Below are 23,929 nucleotides of genomic sequence, written 5' to 3'. Positions count from 1 at the left end.
TGGAATTGATTTTTTCTTTTCATGAATTTAAAAGCCCCTGAAAATAAGCATATGCTGTGAAATCATATATGTTTGAATGGGCAGACAGGCACAAAAGGCTTCAGGGTCAGCTCTGTTGATGAAATCTCAGTATGTAGGATTTGAACTTGGTGGATAGATTGGTGTGTAAATTTTTTTGGGGGGGGGGAGTTGTTTGGTTTATCATATTGAAATGGACACTGATAATGATTCTAGGCATTATAGTCAGCTTAGCACAATAATTGGTTCCTTTTCATAATTTACAACTTAAATTAAGACAATAAACCAAACACAACTACAGTAAAACACAACCTTGCCTGAACTGTCTCCAAGCTTCTTTTCTTGCAGTTAGCAGTGGTTTGAAATGTGAATATTTGAAATGATACTTAGCAGGCAGTAGTGGCCAGATACTGTTACTTCAAAGAGCCGGAAAAGTAACTTCACTAAAGGAGTATTGAAACTACAGTACTCTTTAGTGTTCTATCTGTTAAGCAGTGATGGGTATCATTAGTTCTGCTCTTTTGCATAATTACTGCAGTATTGTGAAAAGTTTTTGCCATCCAACTGGGAACAATTATATCCTGTGGGCTCTTGTGTAACATTTGGCTTAGAGAAATAAAATATTAAAAACCCCTTGTTTTCTAGCACTCTGTAGTACCCAAGTACATACAGGGTTTGTTCAAGTTTTATTAGTGAAAAATAACATGGATTGGTAACACTGAAGGAGGCATTTCATATCAAAGTCAATTTATTCTTTATAATGTTTTTTAATTTAATATGCTTAGATAAATTTTATCTGGTGTATCACTGAGTTGCGATGGCATTTTGTCTGTAATATGATAAAAGTTCGTGAAGTGCAATGTTGATATCGCTGAAAATTTGAGACTTAAAAATTTACTTTTATTGTTCACTTGACTAAGTTAATCAAGTTGAAGTATCTCTGCTTGGTACGATTTGCTGTTTGTCTAAAGCTCTGTGTTAAAGGCATACAACAGCCTTTCCCAGCAGAACCATTCTACCCTATCCTCAAAACCAAACCCTTTCTTGATACAGCTAGAAGGGTATATTTGCAAATATTTAGACAATGAGGCACATAATTCTGTTAAGTTTCTTAAAATTCTCCTTTTTAATTCCAGTATCTGAAACCATTGAAATACTGTAACCAAGTTTTGTTTTGTTTTGTTTTATATCATAGGCAGCACGTTTACTTATTTGAAAACATGACTACATTTTTTTGCAAGGGTAACAAAAATATAATAAATGTCACAGTGATATGAGGAAGTGACTGTCACTTTGATTTTGTGGTTTCACACTTGACTCTATCATAATTTATAAGATGTGAAAAGTGAGCTCATGACTGGCAAAAGATATATTGATCAAGGTCAAAGTGTAGCTGCTGCTGATATATAACCATAATTTTGATGAGAAGGTGCAAAATATGTGGATATGTTTGTTTTGGGTGTATAAAGATTCCTTAAAAAAACAAGTTAAAAGAAATAGTGTGAGTTAAGATACAGGAATAGGTGCTGAATTATCCTTTCTTGGCAGCCATCAAAATAGAAATTATATTTGTTTTAGTCTTTGTTAATTCTCAAAGTTGATTTCCACATATTTTTCTTTAAAATTTTAAATGTCCACTTATTTGCAGCATTCTTATTAATATGGCTAGCTTCCGAATATGCCTGTAAAAATGTTCGTATGGCCAAACAAGAAGTTTCAATCCATCAAGCTTATGTTTCTTCACTCCAGAGTTCTGCTGCAGAACATCTAATTAATATCATTTGAAATTATTTTAATGCATTCTTTGGTATTGTTGCCTACTCAAGTGTGATTTTAGCCACTACTCCTGAGATACTGTGGCTCTTACTAGACTCCAGGGTGAATGAGTAAACTTACCTATCTCAATCCATTAAACGGAGGAATTAGCTTCAGTTCCCCTCGCTACTAGTCAGCTTTCAGCACCTTTTCCATGGTGGCTAATAACTGTACCACGTATAGCTGTGAAAGGATGGGGAGATGCGCTGAAATGATCTAAGAAGTAAACTATCAACTTGACATGTTTCCCTAGCTATTGAAAACCTTCTCATATTGAAACCCATTGATAGTGAAATGAGAATTCCTCTGATTTAAGTACCATCTGGTTGTGCTCAAGGCTTTAAAGCTGTTATCTCTGCATAAAATTTCAGAGTCCTATATTTTTTTCTTCACCAAACTATCCATTTTTAAGCCACAAATATTTTTCCAGCTCTTTCAGATTTTATCTGAAAGTATATTTTAACAGTATTTAAATAGTTCTTAAACAATAACAATTTATCTTGATAGATGGCATGCTGTGTTTTTTCATTTTATTTTAATTAGCCATTGTGGAACCAAATTCCCTTTTGTTTTAGTCTTTTGAATATTGTTTAATTATAGTTATCATGCCAGATATCTTAAAGGTTATTTTACCAATAGAGTTTCATTTAACATAACCCATATGGAATCAATAGCCCAGTTTCCTAAAGTGAATGCTTGGAAAATCTTACATTCATATGTTAAGAGTACACATCCTTTCCTCATTAGTTGGAAAGTACAGGGATTTTGGCACAGGTTCTGTGTGGAAGCATTGTGCAGCTTTTATATGGATTTTGTTTTTAGCCTTTGATGACACTGTTTAGAATAGGAAGTATCTAATAAGTAAAGCATTTTGTCTCAAGTGCTGCCAGTGTGTTTAATATATGCCTGGAGGTCTGAAACATTATCTTCTTCTCTGCAGTAATATGCATTTAATTCTCTGAAAGCAGAAGGTCGAACTTTTAAAAGGGACGCAAAGTACATTTTCAAACAGAATAATTCAAAACATATGGAAGAGGGGACCAGAGTAATGTACAGTTGGTTTTTATGGTTTAATCATGATCATGTTAATGCACACCAGTAGCTAATTAAAGAAAACTTTTATTGTTCATTTTAAATGAGTTAGGTAAAGAGTGGGAGAGCTGATGTAATAGCACTGCCCAGAGATACATGTTTTCTGCTGCCCTCACTAACAGCAAGCACATATTGCTATTTTTGACAACTTAAATTATTACTCCCCTTGGACAATAATAAAGGAAAAGTTATTTTCAGAGTTATTACATTGTGAACTTTTCTTTCTCCACAAAGGAATAGTAAATTGATGCCTAAGTTTCGAGCTGAGCACACATAATTAATTGTAAAACTTCCTTGATAGGCCAGATGGTCTTCAATATAATAGATAAATCTGTAGTGGACTGGTGACAAACCTATGGATTTTTAAATATGTCTCAAAATCATCAGCTTATTTATTTCAGTTCTACATAATAGTGCGGAAACAGACAAATGAAGGAAATCTTGGCTTTTAACCCATTTTTAAGAATTTAGTCTTCTAATACTGGGAAAGTTGTACTTTTTTTTCCCTTCCAATGAGAGTCAGAGTCTTTCATCTCTGGGTCATTGGTTCAAATTCCATTCTGCTCAGTAGTGACTAGAATTAGTTACCATCTGACTTCTGTTCACTAACCCGTGTGACCTGAGCAGATAGCTGCCATCCTGCCCTTGCTGGTTATGTATATTGCAAGATCATGCCAGTTGACATTCGCTAGAGCCTAACGTGGCAATCTCAACAGGTAATAGGGCTGGACACTACATTTATTTACCTTTACCTGTAAGTGGCTTGTTTATCATGTTAACATTGATAGGGAACACTTTAAAGAAAGAGAAGCTAGATTTTTAAATGCAAATCTGTACATCAGGAGAAGAAAATATAAGGCTCTGTGCATAGAAGGTATAGACTCATGTAGTTGATTATGATTGCCTTTCCTGATTGAGAGAATAAAAACAGTTGAGTTCTTGATTTGAGTTTCTTGTGCAACTTAGAGGATTTTTTACAGTTATGCTACACAGATATAGTTTGCACAGTAGATCCTAGATTGCTTATGTAAATGATTTTATTATCTTTTCACATATTATTTGAGAATTCCTAGCTCATACTAGATTTGGAGGTATATTTGAAATTCTTATAATAAGTAACTAAAATCTTTCCAATTTAATTATCCCTTTGATAATTGTCATATTTTTATTTTACTGAATTTTAAAATTAAATATGTTCATTAATTTGTTTGGTCAGCACACACTTCTTGAACTTTAACATTGTTTAAAGCAATGTGGTGTATGCTACAAATACTAATGGTGTTCTCTCCTCATTGCCTACTAGCTGTCTGACCTTGGACCTATTGATTAATCTCTTTCAGCCTCAGTGTCCTCAGCTGTAAAATGGGATAACAGTACCCCCTTAAAGGGTTGTAACAGTTAGTAAACAAAACATATGTAATATGCTGCCAGTGTTTGGCGTGGTATGGTGTGTGCGTGGTCAGTCATGTCTGACTCTTTAAGACCCCATGGACTGTAGCCTACCAAGCTCCTCTGTTCATGGAATTTTCCGGGCAAGAAATACTGGAGCAGGTTGCCATGTCCTCCTCCAGAGGATCTTCCCAACCTGGGGATTGAACCTGTGTCTGCCTGCATCTCTTGCATTGCAGGCAGATTCTTTACCCACTGAGCCACCTGGAAAGCCCTAGTAAACATACTTAGTGGTATCTGATTTCTTATCTTCCATTGCTCCCAATCTCTGAGACAAACCAGTGTTTGAAAAGTGCTATGAAAATGTTAGTTTGTTATGAAAGCACAGAAGCTAAAAATGCAAGCACCATCTAGAAAGGTTGAGAAAGTCTTCATAAGGAAGGTGACTTCTTTTTTTTAACTTACCCTTTATTGAATGCCTACTACATGTGGTCAGTACATTAGCTCATGATCCTGCAGCAACTTTGTCGGTTGGGTATTAGCGTCCCCAGTGTGAGGACGAGCATCTGTTAGAGACAGAGGACTACTTGAAGTGTGACCAGCACACAGTATGGAGGATGCCAGTAAGGAAAGTTCATGAATATATCTGGACAGACCTTAAAGAGTACAGTGTACACATATATTTACATATTAACAATTAAATATTTCTTGTCTGCAGGGCAGTTTTTTTTTTTTTCATTTAATATTGTATCAGAAACTGACATCTCATCGAACTTTTATGGATCCTCTCTTCAGTGTGCTAGTCACTGATGAGATAGTCTTTGGTGATAGAAACGAAACAGTACGGCACAGGCCTTCTAGCAGTCCTTCAGCAGCTGCCCATTAGTGGGTATTTGCTGTATGCCAGGCAACGCACTGACCTCTCTAGGTACATTAATTCATTGAATCCTTATGCTAACCCCTTGAAATGGGGTTTATTATTCCCATTTTACAGATGAGATTATGTAGCCTTAAAGAGGATTGTAATTTATCCAATAGCACACAATCAGAAAGTGTTGCACTTAACCCTGCTTCTGTCTGACTCCAAGACCTTTAGATTGTTTTAACACTATCTGAATCTGCCACCACAGAATATTCTAGGCTACTCTAGAATATTCTAGTAGAAAATAAAAGATCTAGTAGAAAATAATAAATCCTAAAGTGAAGGAATGGGAAACCTGGTGTGCTGCAGTCCATGGGGTTGCAAAGAGTCAGACACAACTGAGCGACTGAACAGCAACAAAAATATAAGTATGAATTAAGTACTAGGAACACCAAGAAGGAAAAGAATTAAAAGCGCAACTCCCAGACAGGTGTCATTGTTCTGAGTCTTCATGGAGAGCTAAGTGTTGGCGTGCTACAGCAGTTTCAGAAGGGGCTCCAGGCAGGGAAGCAGCATGGTATACAGAGAAGGGTTTGAAAGAACGGGGTGTCTTCAGAGAAAAGGGATTAGCTATTTTTGTTTAAAATACTATATTTTTTTATAACATTGTGCCCTTCTCCACAAAATTAAAATAAATTAACAAAAAAATTATTTGAAAAATTTTAATGACTGTTACATCATTGTCTTGAATTAACTGTCCTTTAACATTTTCACAAGCAACTTAAAATGTGGAAAAGTGATTGACCAAATTAAGGAAGAGCCTACAAAATGAAGCTCATTAGCCAGTACCGTGGGGAATGTTTTTTCACTGCTGATGGGAATACAGATTGCTGCTAAGTCACTTAAGTCGTGTCCAACTCTGTGCAATCCCATAGACGGCAGCCCACCAGGCTCCCCCGTCCCTGGGATTCTCCAGGCAAGAATACTGGAGTGGGTTGCCATTTCCTTCTCCAATGCATGAAAGTGAAAGGGGAATACAGATTAGTACACCCTTTTTGGAAAGGTGCTGGCAATATTTGATAACCTTAAACTTTTTCATACCATTTACCTAGTAATTCTACTTCTAGGATCCTGTCTTAAGAAAATCTTATTTAGATGTTTGTCATAGATGTTTGTTGGCAAAACTTGAATACCTAATTGTCCAGCTATATGGGAATAGTTGAACAAAGTGCTCCTAACACTGAATGAAACATTATGCAGCTTTTAAAAAATGACATTTATGTAGAGTATATTAATATGTTAAAAATTTTTATTACCAATTTGTCTCTGCAGTATTATTATAACCCTGCAGGGTAGGGGTGAGGAGAACCTACGCACAAGTAGGGAAAAAAGACAAAAGGAAATACACTAAAAGATTGCCATTGGTTGTGTTTGGTAGTAAGAAGGGGCTTCCCTTGTTGCTCAGCTGGTAAAGAATCCACCTGCAATGCAGGAGATCTGGGTTAGATCCCTGGGTTGGGAAGATCCCCTGGGGAAGGGAAAGGCTACCCACTCCAGTAAAAAAGACTTCCCTGGTGGCTCAGACAGTAAAGCATCTGGTAGTAAGAAGGGAATTGGGAGGATTTTGTTTTTCTCTCAGATTTTCCATGAGTTCTTCCGTTATGAGTGAAAGTCACTCAGTCGTGTCCAGCTCTTTGTAACCCCATGGGCTATACGATCCATGGAATTCTCCAGGCCGGAATACTGGAGTGGGTTGCCATTTCCTCTCCAGGGGATTTTCCCAACCCAGGGATCAAACCCAGGTCTCCCGCATTGCAGGTGGATTCTTTACCAGCTGAGCCACCAGGGAAGCCCGAGTTCTTTAATGAGTTCTTTAATGAATCTGAATTAATTCAGTGAAAAAGCAAGTGAGTATCTAGGACTCAATAGTGTATTAGAAACTAATTAATGGTTGGGGGGCTAAGAAAGGGAACCAAGAATCAAACTGGAGGTCTTGCAGTTGTGCTGACAAAATAGTCATAACTGCTGCTCCCACCACGTTGCTTTTTGTTCTCTACGTAGGCAGTTGTTGGTGGAAGTATTTGAGAAAGTACGGATACATTTAGTGCACAAAGGAAAAATCAACATTCAAAGGTTTTAATTACTACATTTTGCTTGATCACTTACATTTATCCTTGTTTCAAGTCCTATTGTAGTAAAGGAAAATAAACATCATTTTGAATGGCACACATTTATTTTAGTTTACTTTTCTTTGTCTTTCATAATTTAGGACTACTGACTTTTCCCTCTCCTACTATCCAAAATCCTGTAAATCAGTTTTACAGTGATAGAGTAAACAGTATAATCTACTCCTGCCTAAAATTAATTTCAACCAATAGTAATCATAATTTGAAAACAGTTTAATGTGCTACTTGGAAAATCACCATAAAGGATACTAACTGAGGCATTATATGTAAACACATACTATTTGTGTTAGTCCAAAGAAAGTAAAGTCTGACATTGAAAAGTATATTTTCTTTTATTTATTTTTTCTTTCGGCTGAGCCACGTGGCTGTTGGGATCTTAGCTCCCCAACCAGGGGTTGAACCCTCACCCCCTCACCTTTGGCAGTGAAAGCACCAAGTTCTGACCACTGGCCTGCCAGAGAATTCCCCTGAAAAGTATCTTTTAATGATTGAAATGCACATGTGATGTTTCTCTCAAAGATTGTCTTGGCATTCTAATATGCATAATTTCTTGAAAGGGTACCTACTTTATTTTTATGATTACTATTATACTAGACCCAGTTTTAGTGTTTCTATAACATTTACATAGTAACACTTGGAATATAATTAGTTTAAAATTTTTTATCGTTTTTCCTTGCAGATCGCTAAGCAAGAACAGAAAAAAATGGATACATATGATGGAAGCGTGGCTGATAGCTCATCTCGGTACAGTGGTGCCCAGGACAGTGGAATCGGCAGTGACAGCGTTAAAATCAGAATAGTACAGATAGAGCAGCACAGTGGTGCCAGTCAGCACCGCATTGCCCGTCCCTCACGCCAGTCGTCAATTGTAAAAAATCTAAATTTTATTCCTTTTGACATATTTATTACTGCAAGTAGAATCTCACTAATGACCTATTCCTGTACAGCCTTACCCAAATCGAAATCGCAAGAACAAAAGGATAATGAAAAAACAGGCAAGAGTTCATTAAACCTGCCAGAAGTCGATTCAGATGTCGCAAAGCCCAGCCAGGCATGTATTTCCATGGTAACAGCAGAAGATCTCTTAAGCAGCAACATATCTTTTCCTTCAGGGAAAAAAATAGGGGTCATCTCTCTCGAAAGTCTGCATGCATCCACGAGGTCATCTGCTAGACAAGCCCTCGGCATAACTATCGTTCGGCAGCCTGGAAGAAGAGGAACCGGTGACTTACGACTAGAACCTTTCTTGTACTTTATTGTATCCCAGCCTTCTTTGCTTCTGAGCTGTCACCACAGGAAGCAACGAGTGGAAATATCCATTTTCGATGCTGTGCTTAAAGGGGTTGCCTCTGATTACAAATGTACAGGTAAGAGCCTTCACATTTACTAGGGTGCTAATAACCACTAGTACATATTAACTTTTATTCCCAAAGTTTTAAGGTTGATCAAACAGGAAACAGCTGGCAAACCAGACAAAACTTCTTTTCTCTACCAAATATGTAAATACGTAAAGTTCATGTCCCACAGCTAAATCACGTTTAAGTAAATGTTTGAAAAGTAACAGGATTTAGCCTTGGTGTTCTCACCGTGCCTCTGAATTTTTTTTCCAGGAGCTGAATAAAACAGGGGCTCTTTCTGGGCTATTGAAATGCTTAACAATTTCCAATAATTAAGAAGCAAAGTGGGGTTTTTTTTCGTATTAATGGCCCTTAGGTTTGCTTTCCATGTCAGTGCTGCTAAGGTTAAAAAAAGAAAAACTTTAGAAAATGAAGTTTATTGTTTTGGTATTCTTTTGCCATAATCATCTTGCTGTAACAGCTTGATATTAAATGTATTTGAGAAGGTTTATTAGCAAAGTAAGATGACAACAATTTTACACATCTACAACAAGCATATTTACTAGTGGGTGTTGGCCAACTGCTTCTTGTTGCCCCATCCAGGCTTGCCTAAAACCAGAGAGCACCATATATTATTATAATAATTACATTGAACGTCTGAAGCTTGTTGCATGTTGAGACTAGGAAAGTGATCAGGGATTCAGATTTAAGACATATGTGCTGTTAAGTAATAAGAGCTAATGAAAACAGGGCCAGACCAGGTACAGAGACCTTCTCCCAGAGTTAATGCAGAATTCGGAGAAGGCACTGGCACCCCACTCCAGTACTCTTGCCTGGAAAATCCCGTGGACGGAGGAGCCTGGTGGGCTGCAGTCCATGGGGTCGTGAAGAGTCGGACACAACTGAGCAACTTCACTTTCACTTTTCACTTTCGTGCATTGGAGAAGGAAATGGCAACCCACTCCAGTGTTTTTGCCTGGAGAATTCCAGGGACGGCAGAGCCTGGTGGGCTGCCATCTCTGGGGTTGCACAGAGTCAAACAAGACTGAAGCGACTTAGCAGCAATGCAGAATTAGAGATTTGTCAGGAAACACTTCCTAGAAAGGGTAGCGGGATCATCTAAGATCTGGTATTGGAAGAGGGCCCTCACAAGCTCAGGTATAACTTAGGCATTTTATTGTTCTCAGGTGGTCCCATCTATCAGATGAACATCAGCAGTAAGGCATTTGGATTATTTGTCCATTCTGGAAGTCAGGCTGGTTCGTTCTTGGCGCTAAGGAGAGTCGTTTTGTACAGCAGGCTCCTGAGGAGTAGATAGGAGTCCCAGGAAATAAGTCAGAGGAGCCCTGGGCTCTTGCTGAGGAATAGTTCAAGTCCTTGACTTTAGAAAGTGGTAACTGACCAGTTGCTACGGAGGAATAGCCTAGGGTTACCTTTTAGACTGCTTGCTAGCCATCTCTCCATTAGTGCTTGTGCTGGATCATACTGGCTCAGAAGAGCTAATTGTTAAATTTTTAGGAACTTTGAAAGACAGTTGTTAAACCACTGCTAGTTTAAATCACCATAGTGAGAGTATTTACAAAACAGATATTGGCAAATGCTGTTAATCAGCTCTCCTACTCTGAGAGCCAGCGTTAAACATTTATCAGTAACCACTGCCTCCCTTCTTCAAACATGCTTTCGTTTACTGAGCACCTGTAATATAATGGCTACTTCTGTTCAATGGAGATGAGAGAAGTGCTGAGGTAGTTTATGTTATATTATTCAAGGACTCATGCCTATAGACCTGATACCTGTTTGGATATCTGCTTAGCATTAACAAAAACTAGATGTACGACTGGGAGAACAAAAGTTCTTTCCACATCCCTCCCTAACGGCTTTCATCTGCAGTTGCTCTATGGGTGGGTGGCTTCAGCAGCTTCTGCTAAAAAATATTGATAACTGAGTTCAGCTGAGTTATCATAGTAAAGGTATACACTGGAATTATAATAGGTTCCTAGCTTGAAATGATAAATTATCTTTTAAAAAAAACTTTCTTGTGCTAGACCAATGTGGAACCCAGTTTCAGCAGACGAAGTTTAGAAGGTTATATACCAGATTGAGTATAGGGGATTTATGTGTGGGAGGAAACGTCTTACTACCTCCTAAGGAGCCTTCTTTACATAATATTCTTGTGGATACCTTGCTTTACACAAAAAGCATCTCCTTGGACATTTACACTGTCCAAATAGAGTCATCAATATAAGTCATCATATTTCCTTAAAATGAATTTAGTGACATTTGTCAGAAACAAGTAGTTAAATTTAACAGCTAAAAAAAATGACTAGCAATTATTGTGTACTCAGTCTGTGCCAGGCATTGTAATAACTGCTTTAAATGCATTATCTCATTTAATCCTCCTAACAGCTCTATGGGAAATATGTTCCCATCTTATATGTAAAGAAACTGAAGTTTGGAGAAATCACTTCTCCAAGATGACAAACAGAGCTAAAATACAAAACCAAGATTTTCTGGACTTTCTGAGTCTGGTCTCTCAACCTGTATGGATCCTTAGAGTGGAGAGAAAAATATGAATCTCAGTTTTCAGTCAACCTCCATTGTCCTCCAGACCATGCAAATGGTTCCTTTTCTTTGTTTTAACTGGTGAATTTGTATATATGTGTCCACGTGACTACAGAGTACAGCCTCTCTTGGTACTATGACAACCTGAGCTGAAATTCTAACTCTCACTTAGGAGACGTGTACCCATCCATCTCATAGGGCGATTATGAAATTGAAAAGAGATCATTAGTGAAAGTGTTGAAGGAAGGGGCCCCTTCCAGGGCCCAAAACTGGGCTCTTGTCTAACGCTCGGAAATGAATTGTCCGAGGAGACACATGTGCTGACAAAGCAAGAGATTTTACTGGGAAAGGAGAGCAGTAGGGTAAGGGAACCCAGGAGAACTGCTCTGCCATGTGGCTCGCAGTCTCGGGTTTTATGGTGATGGGATTAGTTTCCAGGTGGTCTTTGGCCAGTCATTCTAATTCAGTCTTTCTTGGTGGCGAGTGCATCGCTCACCAAAGATGGGTGCTAGTGAGAGGGATTCTGGGAAGTGCACAGACCACCAGTGTCTCCTTTCAACCTTTCCTGAGTTCTTCTGGTTGGTGGTGGCTTATTAGTTCCATATTCCTTATCAGGATCTCCTGTCATAAAACAACTCATGCAAATGGTTACTATGGTGCCTGGCCAGGGTGGGTGGTTTCAGTGTGCTTCCCCTAACAGGCTATGCAAGTACTGCACCTTCACAAACTCACAAATGTTTGCTGCTACTGTTTTAGTTATTAATAGTACAAAGATTACTGGGATTCCCAGGTGGCTCATTGGTAAAGAATCCGGAGACCTGGGATTGATCCCACGGCCGGGAAGATCCCCTGGAGAAGGAAATTACAAAGTAGAAAGCCTGGAATTTAATTGGCCCTGCTATTTATTAGCAGAGTGATCTTAGCCAAGCATTTCACTTCTTTGGGTTTCTGCTTCCTTTTGTAGAAAACGTAATGATTATAATAGATACCAACAAGGTTCATTCCAGGTGTAGAGTTTTCTCATTCTGTAATTTGGAATTCATCTCCGTACACTTACCTTTCTAAAAATATTTAAACTAGCTTTGGCCTTAGAGAGTTGACATCTGTAAGCCACTACTGTATCAGATTACAGTATATTTCAATTTGTTTTAAAGATGCATATTTATATGCATATTTGATATTTTAGTGAGCCATTCATTAGTTTATTCAATACTTAAATACATAAATTTTTAAAATATTAATGAAGTTATTTTTCAAAAACTGATGTGAGGAATTTCTGTTTTAAATTGGTCCACTTGAATGAGCTATCCAAGTCCCATTACCAATTTAGCTATCCAGAAACACTTCATGTAGCACTTTTTTATCCTGAAGAAAGCAATGTTCCATGTCCAGGATTCTTTTGAAGCCTTGAAATAGTAACCATGTGGGTAAGAAAACAGAGAAAATATGAATAACCATAGCATTAACATTCATAGGGAAGAGAAGCAGTAAGGTAAAGGTGACCATTTGCATTCCTGGATTCTGACGTGAAGGACTATTTACAGTGTCTTAATTGGAGGGACAAAAAAGGGTGTCACCAGGTAACTTTCTAAGAAATTAGGTCAAAGAAAAGTTAAAAGCATCATAAGTTAAAAATTAAAGAAGTAATATGTCTTTCTGTAGTGTTCATGCTTTCTCTCAATACTAAAATTAATCCTTTTTAATAAGGTAACTCAAGTGGCAGCCAGCCCTTAGCAATTTTAGCATATATATGAATTTCAGTGATTGCCCAATTTTAGCATTTCAGAAATGCCAGAAGTTGTTATGGATATAATGTGTTTTCTTCTTTAGGAAGACAAAAACATTTGATTTTTTAAAATTTATAACACAACAACTTGTAATTGTTTACTGTTTTATGTGAAAGTCATAAACCATTGTTACATGTGCTAATGTTCCTTTGTATGGAAATCATATAGAATTTAAAGTAAACAAAGAATTTTGTTTCACTCTTTAATAACATATCATGTTCAGAGGATAATTTTTCAAAAAGTCATAATTCTTATATAAATATAAAATGAAGATGTCAGAGATTTTACTTAGTTCATTAATTAATGAGGGAACCAATAAGAATGTTACCAAAATTCATATACAGGAGACCTGTAGGCCCTGATCCTCTCAGATTTTGTTTCTCTTATTCAGTAGGGTCATAAAAATGATGAGTCACTTGATCATTGACTTGGGAAGCCCCAAGAAAAGCCCCCATGATCTTGGGAAGCCCCAAGGAAAGCTTAGTATCATTTGAATGGGGTGATTTAATGAAAACTGCTTGAATTTTGAGGAATGAAATAAGAGTACTCATTTTTTTTTTCATAGTAGTAGATTTTTCTCTGAGTTTCCCTGGTGGGTCAGTGGTAAACAATCCACCCAGCAATGCAGGAGATGCAGGTTGGATCGCTGGATCAGGAAGATCCCCTGGAGAAGGAAATAGTAACCCACTCCAGTATTCTTGCCTGGGACATTGCATGGACAGAGGAGCCTGGCAGGCTACAGTCTATGGGCTCACAAAAGAGCGGGATACCACAACTGAGTGACTTAAACAAAAACAACACCAAGGTTTCTCTCTAGCTACAATTCAGAATCATTTTTAGTATTCTGATTAATTTACCTGCCCGCTTCTTGTCTGTGTTTCTTTGTAATGTTTGTGGTTGCTCTGAGGTTTCCAGTGTACATACTGCATCTTTCACAGTCAGTCTTTTGCTCGATTTTCAGTGTCTTAAGTCGTCTCTAACTCTTTGTGACCCCATTGACTGCAGCTTGCCAGGCTTCCCTGTCCTTTACTATATCCTGGAATTTGCTCAAACTCATGTCCATTGAGTTGATGATGCCATCCAACCTTCTCATCCTCTGTATCCCCCTCCTCCTGCCCTCAATCCTTCCCAGCATCAGAGTCTTTTACAGTGAATCAGACTTTGCATCAGGTGGCCGAAGTATTGGAGCTTCAGCTTCAGCAGCAGCCTTTCCAATGAATATTCAGGGTTGATTCTTTGAGGATTGACTGGTTTGATCTCCTTACTGTCCAAGGGACTCTCAAGAGTCTTTTCCAGCACCGCAGTTCAAAAGTATCAATTCTTCAGTGCTCAGCTTTCTTTATATCTGTCCAACTCTCATATCTGTACGTGACTACTGGAAAAACCATAGCTTTGACTATACAGACCTTTGCTAGCAAAGTGATGTCTCTGCTTTTTAATACACTGTCTAGTTTTGTAATAGTTTTTCATCCAAGGAGTTAACATCTTTTCATACTTAATCTTTCACAGTCTATTTAGTAGTAATATTTTATCACTTCAAGAAAATATAGAAACCTCATAATCATACAGGTCCCTTTCCTCTTCCCCATTTATGTTATAGTTATCATATATATTACTTTCGCACCTACTGAAAATTCTACCAGATATGATTTTGACCTTTGTGTCAGTAATCTTACATACTTTAAAGAACTAAAGAGGAAAAACTAGTATATTTTATAAATATTTCCCAGGTATTTACCATGTCCAGAGATCTTCCTTCTTTCCTAAAGTTCTGAGTTTTTCTCTGGTGCATTTTCCTTCAACATTAAGAACTTCTTTAGCGTTTCTTTGAGAGCAGACCTACTAGTAACAAATTCTCTGAGTTTCTGTCATCTGGGAGTATTTGTTTCCGCTCATTCCTGAAGGATATTTTTGCTGGATATAGAATTCTAGATTGATATTTCTTTCTGTACTTCAGAGATTATTGTTCCACTGTCTTCTATCCTCTCTGCTTTCTTATGAGAAATGCATGATAATTCCAACCCTTGCTTCCATAAATGTAGTGTGTTGGTTTTCTCTAGCTGTCTTTAAGATTTTTTTTTGTTTACCTTTGATTTCCTGAGATTTATTATGTGATGTTTCTGGTCTAGATTTCTTTAAATTTATCCTGTTTGAGGTTCTCTGAGTTTCTTGACTCTATAAATATTGAAAAATTAAATTTAGGAACTTTTTAGCTATTATTTCTTTCTGTACCAATCTTTCTCCTCTTCTTTTAGGACTCCACGGTTAAACTTTTTTATATTATTCTTCAGATTCCTGAGACTCCATTCATGGTTCATCTTTTCCCCCCTCTCTGTTCTTCATATTAAATAATTTCTATTGGACTTTTCTGTTGTAATATTTCCATTTGATTGTTTTTTATAGTTTCTTCTTCACTTCTGAGAACCTTTGTATTTCCATTCATTTCAGCATGTTTACCTGTATCTCATGAAACATAGTACCTCCATAAGTGTCACTGCCATCGTAGCACAGCCACTGCACTACTTCACACACTCACACACATGCACCCTACCCTAGGGGTGAAAACCAGAAGAGAGAAAAAGAAAAAGCAGCTGGTTTCCCCATCAGTCTTGAAAACCACATGGGCCTTATCTGCCAGATGAGGTTTCTGTTGGACTTTTGGCTGTTCTTGCCATCACTGTGCACCACAACTTAGAACTCACTCTCAAATCAGAGTCATAAGGAAAAAGATGGAAAACAAATGGAAGATTCACCACCGTAGGATCATATCTGCAAATTTAACTCCCCTCCCCCGTCTGTATTGTTCTTGTTTACTTTTCAGAGTTGTCAGGTATTTGTGTTTTGTCCTTTTTCTTGAGTTAATTTAAGCAGCATGGGGATTGGACTGTAGTAAGCGTATTCCAGTTTTGGCTGGCACCAGAAATCCTGCAATTTTAAGATAATGAAAATATTTTCTGGTCCATTAGCAGAGGCATGGTTTTCTAAGAAACTTAATACAGGATTTCCTCTAAAAGTGATACTTTAATATCTTTACATCTATGAGCACAGATCAGTTAAATATATTGTAGTGAATAATAACTGCTCCCAGGGAGTTGTCAGCATTAACTTGATCCTGCCCATGTCACCATTAAGCAAAGAACATACCCCAATACTCAAAGGGTGGTAGTAGTGTTCTTTCAATATGTTTCTTAGGGATATTCTTTCATATATTATAAAATCAAGTTAAAAGAGGAAATGCTGTAAAACTCATTGTTCCTTATGTCAGTCTGCCTTCTCAGCAGATGTGGCTATATATATACACATATATGTGTGTCATATATACTTTATGCACATATATTTAAAAACCTAATTATATATGAGATGCCAGCCAGAATAAAATGGAATCTACATGTATACCTATATCTGCATTTGTTTGAGAAAACTGAAGTGAAATAAGAGTGATGATAATTGCTTATGATTTTGAACATGTCGTTAATAAAATATAATCCCCATTCTGCGTAATTTAGTGATCTTGAGTAGCATGCATGCTAAGTCGCCTCAGTCATGTCCATCTCTTTCAACCCTATGGACTGTAGTCTGCCAGGTTTTAAATTATGCCAGTTATACCTGAAAGTATACATATAGTGTTTTGTGTTATTCTCCATAATTTTTAAAAAACGGAAAATTATTTGAAGTATAAATTATCAACTTAAATTTCTTTTCTAGATATTGGTACTAATAATCTACGAATGATTGCCCATCTAGTCCAAGTAGATAGTACATCTATGAGTCAACAGGTTTCTTTTTAAAATATTAAAATATGGCCTTTCTCCTTGCCCCTGTAACTTAGAGCAACCTCCAACAGAAATGAGATCTTCTGCCAGCACCTTTACATGTAGCAGCTGTATTATTGGCAATTCTCATTTAAATAAAGATGTACGTAGTTGTTTTAACATAATCATATTAGTTGTGTTTATAAATATTTAAAAGTTGGTATTTGTTTTGTTTAAGGTAATGGAGTCCAGATTGGAAATTGCCTCATATCTTGACTATGCAGCCCAAGGCAGCCTCAAAAAGTCATTTTTCTTCTTGTTTGGGGCTTTTTGTTTGTTTTTGAAGAAATGACTCTGCCATCTGGTCAATTGTGAAGAGCTTGAACCATTCTGAGGGAACTTCACTATTCCTGCCCCACCCCCACTATACTTCCTCAGTATGCAGTCATTCGAGGATCTTATTACTCATTTATGGGTGCTAGAAACTAACAAAGTAGTTTGAAAACATTACTTTCATCCTCTTGCAACCTTTTTATCTTAACATCATTTTTCAGGCATTAGCCAAACTGAAATACAGAAATTACAGTTGATTAGAACTTATCTTGGGGCTTCCCAGGTGGCTCAGAATCTGCCTGCCAAGCAGGAGACATGGGTTTGATCCCTTGGTCAAAAAGATCCCCTGGAGGAAGAAATGGCAACCCACTCCAAGTGTTCTTGCCTAGGAAATCCCATGGTCAGAGGAGCCTAGTGGGCTACAGTTGAGGGATGTCACAAGGAGTTGGACACAACTTAGAGACCAAACAACAACAAAGAACTTATCCTACTGAAAAAGCAGGTTATAACACAACTCTTGTGTAAAACCCAGCAGGTAGTAACACAACTCTTGTGTAAAATTCATGTCATAATACCTCTAGTAATGGGCCCTTTCTTCAGTGTAAGGTTTTATAATATTACAGATATGACTTTAGGTTCAGTTAAGAGGCAGACATGGGATAGTTTATTAAGCAGTCAAGATTTGGAGTTAGTTAGTTCTGAGTTTTTTTGGTTTTTTTTTAGTGATTTTATTTTTAAAATATTTTTCTTTTTTTAATTTTAATTGAAGGATAATTGCTTTACAATATTGTGTTGGTTCTGTCATACACCAACATGAATCAGCCATGGATATACATATGTCCCCTCCCTCTTGAACCTCCCTCCCACCTCCCACCTCATCCATCCCCTCTCGGTTATCATAGCACCCTGGTTTGAGTTCTCTAAGTCATATAGCAAATTCCCACTGGTGATCTTTTTTGCTTATGGTAGTGTATATGTTTCCATGTTACTCTCTCCATTTGTCTCACTCTCGCCTTCCCCTGCTCCCACCCTCTATATCCATGTCTGTTCTCAATGTCTGCATCTCCATTGTAGTACATATATACAATTTAATACTGCTGCTAAGTTGCTTCAGTCATGTCCGACTCTCTGCAACCCCATAGACGGTAGCCCACTAGGCTCCCCTGTCCCTGGGATTCTCCAGGCAAGAACACTGGAGTGGGTTGCCATTTCCTTCTCCAATAGTTCTGAGTTCTGATCCCAGCTCTACTGCATACAACTGTGTAACCTTGGGCAAGTCATTTAACCTCTCTAAACTTCAGTTCCTTATCTTTACTGGTAGCAACCTCCTGGGGTTGCTGTAAAGATTAAACGATATATATGAAGCTTTTAGCTAAATGTGTAGCACAGAACTCAGTGGATGTTAATGTTAAGGTTGTTGTTGCTTTTTTCATCACAGCTAGTATCTTTAAGCTGATTTTAAAACAGTGGTTGTAACTGGCAAAAAAAAAAACTTCCCATCATTTCAATTCAATTATAGCTATTGTATAGTTTGAAGATTTTCAGTTATAATAATTGGCTTTGTACTTTTTCATGGGTAGGTCTGCAGAAAATGTGCCAAAGACATTTGAGTAAACCAACAGTTAGAAAATCATAAACTGGCTTGTAACACCTCATAAATCATATCTTGATTTCATTTAGTTCTTGTGAGTTTAAGAGAAGGCTTGAATTACATGTCTCTTTAGAATTAACAGTGTTGCTAATATCCCTGGAAAGGCTTAGAATTAACCTGTGACTTTAATGTCATAACGATCACAACTTGAACATTTATCTGAAAATTTAGCTGCTAGGAAAATTTTTCGCTGGCCAGTAATGTGAAATGAAATTATTGCTTTGACAGGACTCAACAAGTAAGTTGGTCTTTTAAATGGGAGGCACTCTTGTATGTCACTCAGGGAGAGTTGTAGTGAGAAAGTTAAGTAAAGAAGTGACCCAGCCAGTGGGAGGATTTATGTATGGTGAAGAGTTTGGGGATGGAAATCAGAAGCTTAGACTTTTAGTCAGGGCTCTAATGCCAAAGCTCTTTCATGCAGATAACTGAGCTTCTTGGTGCTTTAATTTCCGTTTCTCTAAGATAGGTACAGAAATACCTCAGAGATACTGTGACTTTGGTTCTAGAACCACTGCAGTAAAGCAAATATTGCAGTAAAACAAGTCACAACTTTTTGGTTTCCCAGTGCATATAAAAATTATGTTCACACTGTATAGTATAGTCCCTTACATGTGCAATAGTGATATATCTAAAACACAATGAACATGCCTTACTTTAAAAATACTTCATTGCTAAAAATGCTAACCATCATCAGAACCTTCAGTAAGTCCTAATCTTCTTGCAGGTATAGTGTCTTGCCTCTTTGTTGTTCAGGATGGTGATTACTGAAAGTTTGGGTCGCTGTGGCAGCATCTTAAAATAACATAACAGTCAAGTTTGCCATGTGGATTGACTCTTCATTTCATGAGTGATTTCTCCGTAGCATGCAGTGCTGCTTGATAGCATTTTACCCATGTAGAACTTCTTCCAAAACTGGAGTTAATCCTCTCAAAACCTGCCGCTACCTTATAACTAAGTTTATGTAATATTCTAAGCCCTTTGTTGTCATTTCAACAATCTTCATGCATCTCCTTTTTTGCTCATCCATAAGAAAAAATCCCTCATCCGTTAAAGCTTTATCATGAGATTGCATCAGTTTAGTCACATGTTCAGGCTTCCCTTCTAATTCTTGTTCTCTTTCTGTTTCCACCACATCTGCAGTTACTTTCTCCACTGAAGTCTTGAACCCCTCAGAGTCATTCATGAGAATTGGGATCAGCGTCTTCTCATTGTTGATATTTTGACCTCTTCCCACGAATCACAAATGTTCTCAATGGCATCTAGAATGGTGTACCCTTCCCAGGAGGTTTTAATTTACTTTACCAGATTCATCAGAGAAATCACTATCTATGGCAGTTATAGCTTCACAAAATGTATTTTTTTAATAGTAAAGCTTGAAAGTTGAAATTACTCCTGATCTATGGGCTGCAGAATGGATGTTGTGTTAGCAGACATGAAAACAACATTGATCTTGTTGAATATCTCCATCAGAACTCCTGGGTAACCAGGTGCATTGTCAATGTTTTGAAAGGAATCTTTTCTTCCCTAAGCAATAGATCTCAACAGTGGGCTTAAAATATCCAGGGAACCATGTTGTAAACAGATGTGCTGTCATCCAGGTTTTGTTCCATTTATAAAGCACAGACAGAGTAGGTTTAGCTTAATTCCTAAAGGCCCTAGAATTTTCAGATTGGTAAATGAGCATTGGCTTCAAGTCACCAGCTGCACTGACCCCTAAAAAGAGAATCAGCCTTTGAAGCTTTAAAGCCAGGAATTGACTTCTCCTCTTAAGCTATGAGAGTCCTAGATGGCATCTTCTTCCAATATAAGGCTGTTTTGACTGCATTGAAAATCTGTTGTTTTGTGTAGCCACCTTCATTAATTATCTTAGCTTCTGGGTCTTGATATCAGATCTTCTAGATAACTTGCTACAGCTTCTGAATTAGCATTTGCTGCTTCACCCTGTACTTTTATGTTACAGAGTTGGCCTCTTTCTTTAAATCTCATGAACTAACCTCTGCTAGCTTCACAGTTTTCTCTGCAGCTTCCTTATCTCCTTCAGCCTATATAGAATTGAAGAGAATTAAGACCTTTCTCTGGATTAGGCTTTGGCTTAAGAAAGTGTTGTGACTAGTTTGATCATCTATCCAGACCACTAAAACTTTCTCCTATCAGCAATAAAGCTGTTTTATTTTCTTATTATTTACATGTTCACTGAAGTAGCACTTTTAATTTCCCTCCAGAACTTTTCCTTTGCATTCACAACTGGGCTAACTGGTCCAAGAAGCCAAGCTTTTGGTGTGTCTGGGCTTTCAGTGTGCCTTCCTAAGCTGTATCATTTCTAGTTTTTGATTTAAAGCGAGAGATGTACAACACTTCCTTTCATTTGAATATTCAGAGTCCACTGTAGGGTTGTTAATTGATCTAATTTCTGTATTGTTGTATCTCAGGGAATGGGGCTTCTCCGATGGCTTAGCAGGTAAAAGAACCCACCTGCAGTGCATGAGACAGATGAGATGCGGTTTCGATCCCTGAGTCAGGAAGACCCCCTGGAGGAAGAAATGGCAATCCACTCCAGTGTTCTTGCCTGGGAAATCCCATGGACAGAGGAGCCTGGCGGGCTACAGTCCATGAGGTCACAAGAGTCAGACACCACTTAGTGACTAAACCACCACCACCAGTGTTCTTGCCTGAGATATTCCTTCGTGGACAGAGGAGCCTGGCAGTCTACCTCCATGGGGTCACAAAGAGGCGGACATGATAGTAGTGGCTGAGCACAGAGAACAGGGGGGCCAGAGGAGAGAGAGAGAGAGATGGGGGAATGACCAGTCAGTTGCACAGTCAGAACACATACAACACTGCATTATCTTATATAGGCGTGTTTTGTGGCGCCCTAATACAATTGCTGAGCCCACATGCTCTACTATTAGAATAGTAACATCAACGATCATTGATCACAGATCACCATAACAAATATAATAATGAAAAAAGTTGAAATATCGGAAACTTACCAACATGTGATGACACAAAGACACAAAATGAGATAATGCTTTTGGAAAAATGGCACCAATCAACTTGCTTGAGGGAGTTGCCACAAACCTTCAATTTCTGAAAGAGTCAATATCTACAAAGCACAATAAAACAAGGTATACTTTTATAATAATATGTGTTTTTTGTAGTTTGATGGGTTAGTCTGACCTCCAAATGAGATAATATTTGTGAAATACCTTGAAACTATGAAATAATCAACTATAAATTGGGACTTCTGTAGTTATTAGCATTAGAAAGGAGGGCTTAATGGTAATAAGACTTTCCTTCTTGGACACGATAAAGAGATTAGTGTCCTGGCCCTTTTTAACACCAATTGTAATCATCAGCATATATTCATAGAGAAGGAAAAATGAGAAGAATCATTTATAGTCACTGGATTTGCCTTCAGTGTTACAGAACCCAAACTTAGAGCAGAGCTGAGGCTTGCAGTTCAGATTAATTTGATCTTCCATGAATTTATATGACTACATTTTTTGACTAAACAGCTTCCTCTGTGTCCTTGCTCTGAATTTTAATCAGATGTCATATAAAGTGTCTGAAACCAACATTAGAATTTATTTATTTTTGGCTGCTCTGGGTCTTCATTGCTGCCTGCAAGCTTCTTTTAGCTGTGGCAAGCAGAGGCTATTCTTTCATTGTGGTACACGGACTTCTCATTGTAGCTTCCCTTGTTGCAGACCATGAGCCCTAGTGTGCATGGGCTTCCGTAGTTGCAGCTCATGGACTCGAGTACAGGCTCAGTAGTTGCGGCTTAGTTGCCCCAAGGCATGTGGAATCTTCCCCTACCAGGGATCCAACAGTGTCTCCTGCGTTGGCAGGCAAATTCTTAACCACTGGGCCACCAGGAAGTCACCAACATTAGAATTCAACATTAAAATAACAAAAAAATAGTAAATGGATCAAGCACAACACGAAACAGTGTAGAAAATTAAAGGAATTAATTGAGATGATGTTTCACATGTTATCTGCTGATTAGCATCATTAAGTGGAAAGAATGAGCTTTCAGGGTATGGAAAGTTTGGTTCAAAAAATAAGAACTGGTAGACCCTGGTGATCACATACGCCAATAGCCATTTTAATTTTTTCTTCTTTTCCTTCCTATGTGCTCCAGGTTTGAAATTTCAAACCTGGAAATCTCCTTTTCCCCTTCCTGTCACATCTTATGAGGTGAAAAAAATGCTTAGAGTTAGTCAAAAATGGTTAGAGTTAGTCAAATGCCTAAATATTGACAAGGAAATGGTGCCACTGACCATTTATATAGCAATTTAGAATTGAATTTTTGGTTGATTTTGCTGTTTTTTTCATTGAATTGTTACTGTATTTTATGGATCTAGGTTCCTTCATGATTTAGTTTTCAGGTATTGTAGAAGCCTCGTGGACTAGATTTGCTTCTGTGGCTACATTTAAAAAAAGAAAAATAATAAGATAGCCTTTAAACTAAGGAGCAAAAAATAAATATAAAAAAGTATAAGCAACTCAGTAAACCTATAGCTTTGCCTTTTGCATATCCAGTGGTTGGAAGGTGACTATTCTGATAGTAATCACTGGTTGAAAGGAGTTACACTTCCAATCATTTTTGAGCATACCAAAACTAAGTATAACCATGGCTTCTGAAGGAGGCCCTTGGGAGCTCTAACCATATGAATTTCGTACATAGAGGCAAATTGATCACATATAGTAGATTCTCCCAAAATGCTTTCCTTGACATTTTATTCTTTTTATGTTAAGGGAAACTTTTGTGTATTTTTGACTGGTAATAAAAGGATTCCATTAAAGAACCATCTAGGAACATGTATTCGATAAAGCCAGAGAGAGGAAAGGAGAGCAGGGACTCTAAGCCCTTGCCTGTTAGTTACCCTGAGTCCTCTTTAGGTATTTCCTCCCACCCTCCCTCCCCTGGCTAGTTATGAACTCTTCTTGTTCTTCCTTAAAAATAAAGCCCTGTGAAATTGAAATCCTTATGGACTCACTATATTTACTTATAAATTATTTTAAAGTGTCATTTCAGTCTCCTTTGTATAAGGTTGATATACCCAGCCACCTTTGTAAAAGGAGTCTCTAACCTCTAGTTTAAAAAACAAAAAGGAATCAACTTTGGCTTGCAAATTCCATATC

General features: G+C 37.7%; 1 protein-coding gene across 1 annotated transcript in view; it reads left to right on the top strand.

Annotated features, from left to right (window-relative positions):
- The window catches only part of VPS13B (vacuolar protein sorting 13 homolog B), a 775,227-nt gene that overhangs the window by 535,764 nt on the left and 215,534 nt on the right, over positions 1–23,929 (top strand). The window contains exon 33 of the mRNA XM_052651420.1: positions 8,042–8,729. Coding sequence (XP_052507380.1) covers positions 8,042–8,729 — 688 coding nt within the window. The remainder of the gene's footprint in view (positions 1–8,041; positions 8,730–23,929) is intronic.

Source organism: Budorcas taxicolor, chromosome 14 (assembly GCF_023091745.1).
Source record: "Budorcas taxicolor isolate Tak-1 chromosome 14, Takin1.1, whole genome shotgun sequence".
Lineage (NCBI taxonomy): Eukaryota > Metazoa > Chordata > Mammalia > Artiodactyla > Bovidae > Budorcas > Budorcas taxicolor.
Note: the sequence above shows the minus strand (reverse complement) of the source record. Positions and strands in the feature narration are given on the sequence as shown.